The 12,311-nt window shown below is 41.7% G+C and overlaps 1 protein-coding gene across 2 annotated transcripts in view; it reads left to right on the top strand.

Annotated features, from left to right (window-relative positions):
* arhgef18b (rho/rac guanine nucleotide exchange factor (GEF) 18b) overlaps window positions 1-12,311 on the top strand; it is a 47,907-nt gene that overhangs the window by 30,963 nt on the left and 4,633 nt on the right. For both annotated transcript variants that reach the window (XM_037114494.1, XM_037114495.1), the window contains 7 exons: window positions 10-125; window positions 832-900; window positions 1,073-1,120; window positions 1,228-1,491; window positions 2,032-2,181; window positions 10,425-10,773; window positions 11,927-12,070. In XM_037114494.1, coding sequence (XP_036970389.1) covers window positions 10-125; window positions 832-900; window positions 1,073-1,120; window positions 1,228-1,491; window positions 2,032-2,181; window positions 10,425-10,773; window positions 11,927-12,070 — 1,140 coding nt within the window. The remainder of the gene's footprint in view (window positions 1-9; window positions 126-831; window positions 901-1,072; window positions 1,121-1,227; window positions 1,492-2,031; window positions 2,182-10,424; window positions 10,774-11,926; window positions 12,071-12,311) is intronic.

Here is a 12,311-nt window from a genome sequence, read left to right on the forward strand (position 1 = left end):
CTGTGCCAGATGGCAGTGTGAAGAAGAACTTTTCTGGCGAGTCCAGAAACAGAGACAGAAGCCAGAGAGCCAGCTCTGACCCTCAGCTCAAAGACCTCTGCGACAGTCACACCCTAGAGCAGACGGTAGGGGCTCAACGCATGCACGCCACATGCACACATGCATGCAAATACACACACACACACACACTCACTCACACACACACACACACACAGAGTATATATTAGGATGAGTCACTCTGTTTTTCCTGTAAATTGTAATACAAGACCAAGTCATCTGGACAGGTACCATGTTGTGATGTTTACTTTAGCCTCACTCTCGTCACTTTGTTTGTATTTGAACAAATGAAACTTTGATAAAATTATGAACTGACCTATGTTCCAGTAAATCTTGCTCTTTGAGAATGATCGGATAGAGCAATTTACACATTGGGAAGCAGTTTACAACATCTTTTTAAAGGTGGCTACTGATTAGATGAGTCTCTATGTTCAGTGTGATGTTGTTGAATGTCCCTGACAACTTCAAACTTCAGAACAAACCTAGAACAAAAAGTGAAACCCTTTTAAGCTTAGGTCAACCACAGACCTCATTTCAGACATTGAACCAAAAACCCCATCGAGTTTGAGATGAGAGAACTGGAATTACAAAAATGCTAACTTGTTCTTATTATCCTCATTACTGACAATATTTAATATCTTATGGTGCTTAGCTCTCATATCAACGTTGAGGAAAAGGTTTTCAAACGTTACTTTCCATGCAGAATGATATTATTCTCCCTGATCAATGCTATCATGTTATTTCCTGACACGCTGTCTGACTGTTGTTGCTTAGGTTGATGAGAGCTGCTGTTCTCCTCCCAGATGGAACCGCATCTGGTCCAACTCCTTCCCCGAGGCTGAGGTAAAGTCTGTCACCTTGTGCTTCACAACACTGGCAGAGTTAATATTCATTGCCATGCCAACTGAACTGGAAAGATGCACCAATGAGAAGTTTGCCAATTCAATGAAATGTTCTTCTGGTGATGCTTGTGTTTATTTGAAAATGGTCTAACTTTGTGTTGTCTCCGTTATAGTTCTTTGACAGAGTTCTGATGCTCTCCCAAAGGCTCTACAGTCTGCAGGTATTACCATCACTGATGTCTCAGAAAAATATGTGGTATATTCTGTATGTTTAAAAAATTCACACTTTCTTGTTTTATATTTCTCTTGTGCCTGTCTCTGTCTTCAGGCCATCATGACACAGTGGGACAGTCACATTGAGCTGCAGCGGGCCTCCCTCCCGGGCCGCCACAGAGGGAACGTTCTCCTGGAGCAGGAGAAACAGCGGACTATAGCCCTGCAGAGAGAGGAGCTGGCCAGCTTCCACAAGCTGCAGTCTCAGCACCGGCAGGAGCAGCAGCGCTGGGAGAGGGAGAGGGAGCGGCACCGCCAGCAAGTCGAGGCCACCGAGGCCAGACTCCGACAGAGGGAGGAGGAGTGCAGACGACTGGAGGTGAAGCGCTCTGTCCCACCTGAGGGCTGTGGAACAGCTTTAATTGTATATATATGTGGAAGGCTGAATTTGACGAGCTTACTTCTTTGCTTTATACTTTGTTCTGTGGCATTTGTAATTAAACAAAAAGCTGTTCTGCAGTGTTTTTTCGACAACATAAAGGGCCTTAAATTGTATTTCAAGTTCATGTGTCAGTTCAGAGACTGCAAATATTGCAGACAGGTTATTTAAGTATTGATTTTTTTTCAAATCTTTATTTAGAGGATAGTTGAGAACATTTCACTAACTACAGAAAAAATAGTCTCATCAAAGACTTAAGTTTTGCCAACTCGAATGGTATTTTCGCATAAATATGCTTCCCAATATTCTGTGCATCTCTGACCAGAAAAAACATAACACTGGACAACCCAAAAGATACCAATGATTAGCATCCTTGTTCTCACAGTCTCCCCAAATTTGAACAAATACAGGTTATATTCTAAGAAATCAAGATACCTTTGAAAACTTTTCAACTCAACATGGTTCGCTGTTTTGATGCAGGAGCATCTGGCAGAAGAGAGGAGGGAGCTGGAGAGTCAGAGGGAGACATACCAGCAGGACCTGGAGAGACTGAGAGAGTCCACCAGAGCTGTGGAGAAAGAAAAGGAACGCCTGGAACACCAGAAGAAGATCAAGAGAAAGACTATTGAGGTGAGGGAACCTGTGGTGGCGATGAGTTGGCATATAACAGACCAAAATACACATCATAGTATGTTTTTATGGTCAGGGAAAAGGCTTGCTATACATACAAGACTAGTCAACTAGCTGTTGTGGGTGGACAATATTCAGTTCACTCAAAATGATTTAGCTTGAAGAAATTACAGGAGCAAATGGATGTACATCAGAAGCTAGAAATGCAGCTTGAGCTAACGTGTACTTTTTATTCAGTTTGAGATGTAATAAGATGTATTTATATTGACTGACTGGCTAATTATATGGAAAAAAATGTATCATATATGTAAATATCTTTAGTTATTATATTTGATAAGTGACTTCAATTGGAACTAGAATGGCACTCAGCAGAGCGCAGACCTCTGACCAGGCCCAACAAACCCATTTATCACATTAAATTGTACTCACTCACAGCTACGAGCTAAACTGAAATGTGTCTTTTCATCAAGATCTGTGAATTATTCCCCTGACAAGGGGAACAAATGTGTTGAAAAACACCCTATTTTACAATGTTTAAAGAAACTGTAAAGAAAAATCCTGGATCCGCTCCTTTTATCCTGAGTCTGTTCTGAGCCAAGACACATCCTCCATCCAGGTTTTGTGGAAATCGGTTTGGTAGTTTTTGTTTAATTTTGCTGTCAAACCAACCAAACAACCATCAAAAGGACACAGGTGAAAAAAAACGTGGATATAAAAATACTTTTGAAAAATATGAAGCTCTAAATTGCAGGTCATAAAAGAGTGTATGACAGCACCTTTCTCAAGTTGAGGGTAATAAATTGTAAAACGAGGACTAGGACGAGGTGCTGGGTGACAGTGAGGTAAAGAGGTGATACCAGGAAATATGCTGCCAATGAACATTACTCACAAGACGAAGAATAGGAAGGGGCTTTCCCGTCTTCCTCTGACTTCCCTTTTTGCTGTTTTTTCCAAACCCTTCCCTTCTTTGGCACTCTGTTTGACATGAATCCTGTCCCCACCCTTCTAAGGTACTGAAGCATCTGAAACGCTAAATAAGAGAAAATATTTAATACATGAGCTGCAAGATAGTTTGCATTTGTAATCTTGCCAATCTTCTTCACTTAAAGGCACTAAATGTCTGTCTCATTCATCACACGATAGTCTGTTAACTGTTTTTGTTCATCTGTCTCATTTTTTAAAACATCTGCACACATTACCAGTAAATAATATACAGTGGAAAGACATATCCGCTGAAGGAAGTTGATTTCCGCTCCCACAGCCTGTTTCATAGATGGGCATAATGATAAACATATAGCAGAATACATCTCTAACCACTAAGCTCAGGAATCCACCTACGCAGGGGGCAGTCTTTCTCCTGCCTCTTCTCCTCCTCTCTCCTGCCTGCGTTTCCTTACTCGTATCCCTCTTTCTCTCCGTGCAGCACAATGCGGGCCATTGTTTGTGGGTTTCATGGGAGAGGAGCTTTGAGAAAGATCCACTGACTGTAATTTCATGCCAGCGACTAACAGATCTGTCAAGGAGCTACAGTGAAGTTACTTAATATCAGCCTTTAATGTTTCCTAAAGGTCTGTGTCACCATCACAGTTGGTCGATTTGCATTCTCTGAGACCATCTGAAGAGAGGCAAAAGGTAACTGTATCATGAGAAGTTTCACCTTGATACAGACTTTATCTGCTTATCAAAGCAAGCAGATAGAGACTTATGTGTTTGAGCATTTTTAATTCTTACTAGGAATGGGCGAGATGGAGAAAATCCTATTCCTGTTATATGTAGTGATATAACACAAAATAGATATGTATCAAGAGTAAAATAATTTAGATATTTTTTTATTAGATAAAGCATGACAGGCAATAAAAAAACCTGACAAAAGAAAATACTTCATCAAATTGATGAAAAATGATATAAAAATCAGACCATATTTCATCACATTTCATCATTTCATCATAAATAATAAAGCATTTTTCAAAATGTTATCTTATTGCCATAAATATTTTTGCTCAACTACCCTGCAATATTGTGGTAATATCTTATGGCATAATTTATTCATAATCATTCAATCATCATATGTCTGACTCATGAACCTCTAAAGGGATAGTTCGGCTTTTTTTAACTGGGGTTGCATGAAATGCTAAATCTTTGTCTGCTGGAAAAACACATTTTGACCGCTTAAAAAACAAGCTATATTTAGAATGTTTTCGCCAGCTCACGTTGCTCACCTTACAGCCCTCTCCGACAGGGAAACCGAAGCCATTGCATCTCTCTTTTCAAAGCCACCAAACTCATTTTGACATAAACAGTAATTTTACTTTGCAGAATGCACGAGTTGTTGTTCTACCACTGACTCAATCGGTTAAAGTTTGTTTTTACTATTGTGGAACTGATGGTTAGTTTGGATTTAATCAAGATTTTTGATTAAAATTGTTGGATAAAACTTCTAAAACAAGAAATCCAGATTTGGCTACAAGAAGAGGAGCTTGGACATGAACGTCAGCTCCACTACCTGAGTCACACACGATTATATCACCAGGAGGATGTAAAACACACCTCATGATGGGATTGGTCACTATGACTAATGCTGCTCTGTACTGTATAAGAAAACCGAAACGTTTCAGCTACATGAGTCAGTGTCGTCTCCTTTCCTTCCTGCTTCCTAAGAAAAGAAAATCCATCAGTATGTGTACAAACCGGATCGCTGTCCAAGTAGCAGTAGTTCGACCAGTGCTGCACTGATACTGATGCTCACATAGAGATGTGTCTTTCTGATCGAGGCTGTCCACAGTAAAATGTCATAAGTCGTTCTGTGCTGTCTGACATTCCTACCTGCTTATATCTGAGACTTATCTGTGATTGGTCAGTGCCTCTTCATTCTGCATACCAAGCTGAGTAACTGACAGATGACACAGTGCCTTGACTTGTCCCAAAAAAGCTGCATTGTTCATCTACTGCTTCTTTATCCTCAGACATCTGGCTGCTTATCTACCATTCCAGAGATTTCACCTTTCAGTGACATGCTTTAGCCTTCAGTTAACCGGAGCCACGAATCAAGACGTACACAACACAAGCAGCTGACATGAGTTATTGGGTTTATCGTCTCATTACTGGCTGCTGAAGACAGGCCTTTGACTGTGAGGCCTACCTAGAACACTTCACAGCGACTCCTGGAAAACCACAGCCTCTGGTGTTGTGAAGCAAAGGAGCCTCAGGCTGAATTGACCTAATCTGCTTGATGAGTAATGCAGGGACCCGGTAATTACAGAGGCCTTCACTCAAACAGTGATGGTGAAGACTGGCTGCACGGCTTGTTTGTTTGCTACATGGACGGCAAGATAAGACTTGAGGCAGGCCGCATCTAGACCTATCAGCACTCGGCACCCCATTAAATCACACCTGTAATATTTGTTGTGGAGCAACTAAGTAGTGTGTTTGTGTATTTTGTACACATAGAGATGTATGGGCTGCAGTTCCATCTCACTGGCTCTGCTGTGGGACTTTTTTGGCTGCGGTTATGGGAGATTTGGACGAGGTTTGTTCCCCCTCTGCGTCAAACACATCAAACGGTCTTTTCATCAGCTGTGACCTCAGGATCTGTTCCAGGCTCCAAGCCAGCCTGATATCAACAGACATTTAATCATCACCACCACCCAACATTAAGACTCATCAGCAAACCCGTACAGCTATGATTAGACCTCATAAACTAGAAGACATGCCTCCTCATGTGTTTGTATGTGTGTGTGTGTGTATGTTTCAGAACATATGTGAGTCTTTTGCGCAAGAGTGGATCTAGTTGCAGCATGTCTGGACTTCAGATGAGCATCTCTTTCATGTGTTATCTGATCAGTTGGCCCTGATAAGGAATACACTGGGCTCAGGCTTTTTGTATTGGCTGTCTCCCAGGACAGAGCCTCAAGACTGATTGCTCAGTAGTCCGGAGAATGTCAAGTCAGATGGTGTGTTTATAATCAACTGGAGTTTTTAAGGATTTGGTCGATAGTCAAGAAGAGAAATGTTCTGCACAATACAGAGAGAGTCAATGGAAAACCTTAACGGTATAAACTGGCGGCAAGGTCAAAGGTTTAGTCGCTGGGCTACAGGGAAAGTCTTGAAGTGGAAATGCATCAATGAATAACCAGCGCTCTTCCTTCAATAACGTCCTGAGATGCCTTTAGGCGAAGCACTCACGTTAAGAGCTGCCCGTTTCTCCTGCCTTTCTGCTCAAGAGCAGAAAACTAAAACTGAATTGCTGCCTGGTGTGAGTAACTGCATGGACATGACAGAAAACATTTCAAAAAGAGGTGAAGGTCGGCAGAACTCAAGGGAAACATTTAAAGGTCGGTGTGAAAACATTGACCTGTACCTGTGTTTTCCCCTCTGAGTCATCTCTTCCCTTCTTTGACCTCAGTCCTCGAGGCTGATTTACGATGCTGTTGTGAATGTGTTCCTGCTGTCTGGGAAAAAAACGCCAAGGGGTAACTCTTTATCCGTTAACACCCTCAGTGTGCACATTCACATACAGACACACACACACACACACACACACACACACACACACCTACATGCCTGGAGATGCATGTGACTCTTCTTCTATAATCAGCTGGCAGCAGTTGCTTTGAGAAGCTCTGACAGAAAAACCGAGCTCGAGGGCAGATATTTTCTTTCTACGCCATCTGTCATTGTAGCTATCCCACCTGTTTGCTGTTCGCTCGCTGTGTGCAGTGCTGTTCTGTGGCTTTCTACTGCTAAAACATTGTCAAATTACTCAGATCATTTGCACTGTGAAGGAAAAACGTCGATGCATGAAGACTGAGTTACATTTTTCTTTGCATCAAATCCTCAGACTTTTAATGCGAAGGAGGGCTGCACAATTAGTTGAAATCTTAATTTAGCCAAATGCCATTTCCAAATTGACAGAAGCTGCATTTTGTGGTGAAGTACTGTAGTGCTGCAGAGATGCCCTCACCAACAAATCTTGTTCTCCAGTGTAAGAAAATATTGCAATATAATATCACTATCTGACAAAGTAATCACAATATTATTTTTTCTACCGTGTCCTGCAGCCCTAGCTACCACAAACAATTAACATCATTATTGATTAGTCTGCAGTTTATTGATCATTAACTTTGTGATAACATTCCAAATTTGCTGCAAAGATTGGAATGTGCTGTCATCAAATTTGATCAATTTTATGTTTTGTCCAACCAACCGTTTTCATTCAGACATATTCAGTCTACCCAAACATAATGAACGTGTGGAAAATTTCCATTGAAGAATCTAAAAACCATCTGTTATCTTTGCTTGAAAACTAGCTGAAACAAATATTCAAGTATTGAAGCAACATTAAGAATCAATATCATTGATAATACTGCCAAACATCAAACAAGTCAAGACAAAGCGAGTCAGCTACTATTCCTTAGTAGTCCAACAGCTTTTTATTTCACAAAGCTCTTGTCAACAACCTAAAGCGTGTCCAAGATTTATTCCTGTCTTCTTTGGTCTTGTTGTCCCACCCTGATGTATGTGCTAAGAATTCCAAGCTAGTTTCTTCTTACAGCTAGATGAAGGCCTGTACCTGGTACGCTACGCACTTCTTGTGGAAGATCGTACTTGCTTAACCCAAGTCACATAGTGCAAGAAGAGGCTGAATAATATCCTGTCAGTTGATGGATCCTTTCAGTTCCAGCGTGATGTTTAGCCTCAGAGGACCCGACACTGAGTCTTGTATGAATATATGAGTCATCACCAAGCTTTATAAAAAATTGAATCTATCCTGTGGTCATTACTTAGACACAATTTGACTTCTGGATTAAGCCTAGCTCACACATGGCTGCACATGGCTCTGAGAAACTCATTCTTAAGTCAATATTTATAACGATACTCCTCCACACACAATATAGACCAGGTAAGATTTAACAACCAGTATCTGCTTTCCACTGGTGTCCATTGTATACAAGGCAACTTGGAGTGTTAGTGGAGATATGTATGATGTGGGAGTATCCAGGCAGTTTTCAGGATGAGAGGAACCTGGCTGTATAATTAGCTAGTCCAAGCCTGTCATTAACAGTGGCCTCTGGAAGGCAGCCAGTGCTAATTGTTTATGTGCTGTCAGTCAGGCTTGTTTGTGCTCTGTAGCTTCCGCACGCTTTACTGCCCTGGAAACCTGCAGTTAGTGCCGCTTAAAGCCGATCACCTTGTTCTGGGAACAATGGAACATCTGTGTGCCAAGATGAGTGAGTGCTGAAAGAGGGAAATTGATGGGGGGAAAGCAGAAAGGGGAATTTAAGGAAGACTTTTCCCACTGCAGGGCCCCTCTGTACCTCAGGTCGTGCTGTCATGCTCTGCTGTTACAACTAAGGGAAGCTACAGTTTCTTCACACATGCAGTCACAGTCAGATGAGTTTGCCCTTCACGCCTTGTAAAACACGGTCATCATGTGTTCCCCGTCTCCACAGGAAGTATTCTGAATTATCATCCATCACGGAGCATGTGGACTGCATACTAAACGGAAGAGTTACAGACTGATGCCTGACTTTTAATTAAAGACTTTGCAGTTAAAGTTTTGCTTGGTAATGAACTGAATTATGGCCATATTTAACTCTTTATTTAAGTATCTGATATAACACAGTTGAGTCATAATGGTTCTCTTACATACTTGCCATCTAATCAACCAGTATGTTGTATTACTAGTCAGTGCCATCATTCCCCATTAATAGCTACTAGTTGTTTGTTGGAAACCTTTTACTTTAGTTCCATGTAAATACAAAAGCTATGATTCCTCATAATAAATAAATAAATAAATATATATATATATATATATATATATATATATATATATATATATATATATATATATATATATATATATATATATATATATATATTTTTTTTTTTTTTTTTTAAACCACATTTCTTTAACTGTCACGCTGATCCAAAGAAACATTCACCATCTTGACTATTTACTACAATTTGTTGGGGTTTTTTTTTATGGCTGCAATGAGCAATTATTTTTCATGCCTAATAAATCTTCAGATTATTTTCATACTAAATTGTAAAATGTGAAAAAAATGTGTAAAATGTCATGTCAAAACTGCTCATCGGAGCCCAAAATTACATCTTCAAAAAGGTTCTTTTGTCCAACCAGCACTCCAAAACAAAAAGACTTATTTACTCTGATAAATGACCGAGAACAACAGCAGATCCTCACATTCATGAAGCTGTTGAACATTACTGAACTAATGAATCAGATATCAAAAAACATCAGTTACTCCATGTGCAGGCACACAGCTGCTTCTGATTCTGAGCAGCCAAAATCTCAAACATTTCTGACCGGTTGCATTTTATGTTATGACTGCTTGTGTGATGTATATTCTTCTGCGACACATGGAGCCAAACTGTTGGAGACGGGCTTAAATGTGTCCTGCATGTATTTCTATTAGCACAAACAAAAGATCCTTTTTATAGATCATGTATTGCCGCACATACAGGATTACTAAAGCAAACAAACACTACGCCGCTCCATTGTCAGTCTCACTGAATGCAGATTGGATGGTCACGTTGACTCGATCTGTAGATCATCTTTCCTCCAGTCTAGTAATTAGCGGACAATGCAGTCAGTGTCTTTTATCCACTGATGTCATGAGAGCCATTTTCTTGTTCCCCTGCTTGTCTAACAGCCCTGCTGCTGTTGTGTCAGACACGCCTTTATGTGCACAGGGACTATTAAGGGTTTTATGTTTCTCATTTTGTGTGTGTGCGCACATTGTCCTTGAGCCTCTTGGAACACATCAAAAGCCTGTTACCAAACTTACCATAGTGTGTGCTCAGCAGAAAGAGTCGCATGTGTTTCTGATTCCGTCCTCAGCCCATAAATACCCTGCTCCTCAACAGATTGTGTGTCTATAAAGGCACGGCGGCACACAGAAGATTTATAGTTTGTATCTGTGTGTGGATCTGTGCGTGTGTGTTTTCTGTACTCTTAAGAAGTTGTTTTAAGTTTTTTTTTTTTTCCTTCAAAAAGATACTAAAAAGACTCTCATACATAACTCAGTGCAGGCTGCTTGCACACATGACAAGTTCCGCAACTCAGATTCCAAACTGAATCCGGCCACAAATATGGATAATTACAGAGTTGGGAACCCGTCCTTTTTGAACTTGAGTTTTTATGTCTTATGTGATGATGTTTGCAACAACTGAAGGAGACTTCAGTCACCTCCCAGCAAATAACATACAACCTTCTCCTCCCCTAGGTGGCTCCTCTGTCCGGCAGTCTGAACGGGGAGCTCCTCATGTCGTCTGGCCTCGCCACCTCCACCAGTATCTCCGACCTGCCGCTGCCTCAGAAGCCTCTGGCACGCGGCAGCCTGTCCGTTGCACCAGCCGACTATCCGGAGCGTCCTGAAGTGATGCTGCGGAGGGAGATGAGCTCATCCACCCTGCCGCTGAAGACAGAGGTGCCCCTTCATCTTTTCAGCACCACCAACCAGCTGCACAAACCAGTGGGGGTGCAGCAGCAGATCCCCACTAAGCTTGCCGCCTTCAGTGGCAAAGGGAAAGGAGGCAAGATGGGCAAAGCCTCCCATCGCACTGACAGCACGGGTAAGGGGTTAGATAGGACAATCAACAAATTGAGAACCGTGAAATGAACGCTTTGCTTTACTTGATATACAAATTGAATAGAGAACCACTTGGACTGTCATCGTCCTGTAGTGTTACATAAAGTGTTAATACTAACTTGTAATGCGAAAAGCACCATCCTCACACTGTTTACACAGGAAACCAGGAGAGGGTGGTGTGTGTGGAGTGTGAGAATTTTCTTTTACACTTCTGTCTTTCTTTCCACCATCACGTCATTCAACAAGCACACACAGTCTTCTGATGTTTCTGTAAGCAGCTGCCTACTGTGCATCACATGGCAACACAAGCTGATGTAAAGCATCATCACTCTTTTTAAAAAATGTATTCATGAGTGCTGTATTCAGGTTTTCTCCTCTCTCATGCTCCTGCAGTTGATGTTGTACAATTGGGTTTGGCGTCAGGGCCAAAAATGAACATTTAAATCAAAATTTAATCACAATCCACGATCTCAATTGCCATTTTTTTTCTCAGTTTTGAAATGCCCTGTCGACTGTGGCCGGACTTGAAACAGCCTATGAATTTCCACATTTGCACATAAGAGCAAAACATTGCGTTACAGCAAGTTATTTTGTGGCATCTGATTGTACCTCATGGTGCATTCTTTGCAAAAATAAAAGGCCATGTGAAGTCATTTGTTTAATCGGCATAGCCATTTACTTGGCCTTATCGCTCTACTGGTTTGTTCACATGAAGTTTGGAAACAGAAGTAAGAAGGCGGTAAATAACGCAATCCCTGTATTTGCCTTGAAAGCAGATTGTGAATGCCTTTAACAATCTATCGATTCACAATCTAGAATCGTCAGATCACTCACCGCTTTCTAACAGTGCTGTGTTTTTTTTTCTGTTGTAAACTGATCTTTTCTTGCTCGCTGTCATTGAGCCTACGAGCCATCTGTGCCTGACACGAGCTTGACCTGATCAGCGTGATTTAAGTTGCTCATTAAGATCACATTAGCTGTCTAAATTGGGTCAGCCCTCTGATTTATCAAATAGTGACCTGAGAGTGGCTCGGCTGCTCCAATTTACCAGTGAAATCTAATTTCGCAATTAAATCACCTTCTGTCTCTGTTTGTCTCTTGTTTTCTTCGCTCCCCCTCCGCATCCTCCGCTGCAGCCTCAGTGGATATGAAGCAGATGCTGCCGCTGAAGCTGTCCGCCCGAGACGACACCGCCCTCAAGGCCAAGCGCTCCATCAGCCCCCACCAGCAGCTCCCGCTGTCAGCCTCTCCTCTGCCTCCCCCCTTGCATCTCCACGCAGGTACCTTTTCATACACACACATACACACACTTCCAACCCAAACACAGTCTCCTCTCATCTGTCTTTGCCCCCTGCATTATTAAACTCGGTTCTCACAGACACAAACATGAGACACACACATTCTCCACCTGGGCAAGCCGGACCCCACCCGATCACATCCCTCTCTAAAGCTTACCGCACCCTGTGTAAACACCTATCAGTTTCGCATGCTTCCCTGTGATTAATGGCATGCTATACTGCT

This window comes from Acanthopagrus latus, chromosome 11 (assembly GCF_904848185.1).
Source record: "Acanthopagrus latus isolate v.2019 chromosome 11, fAcaLat1.1, whole genome shotgun sequence".
Classification (NCBI taxonomy): domain Eukaryota; kingdom Metazoa; phylum Chordata; class Actinopteri; order Spariformes; family Sparidae; genus Acanthopagrus; species Acanthopagrus latus.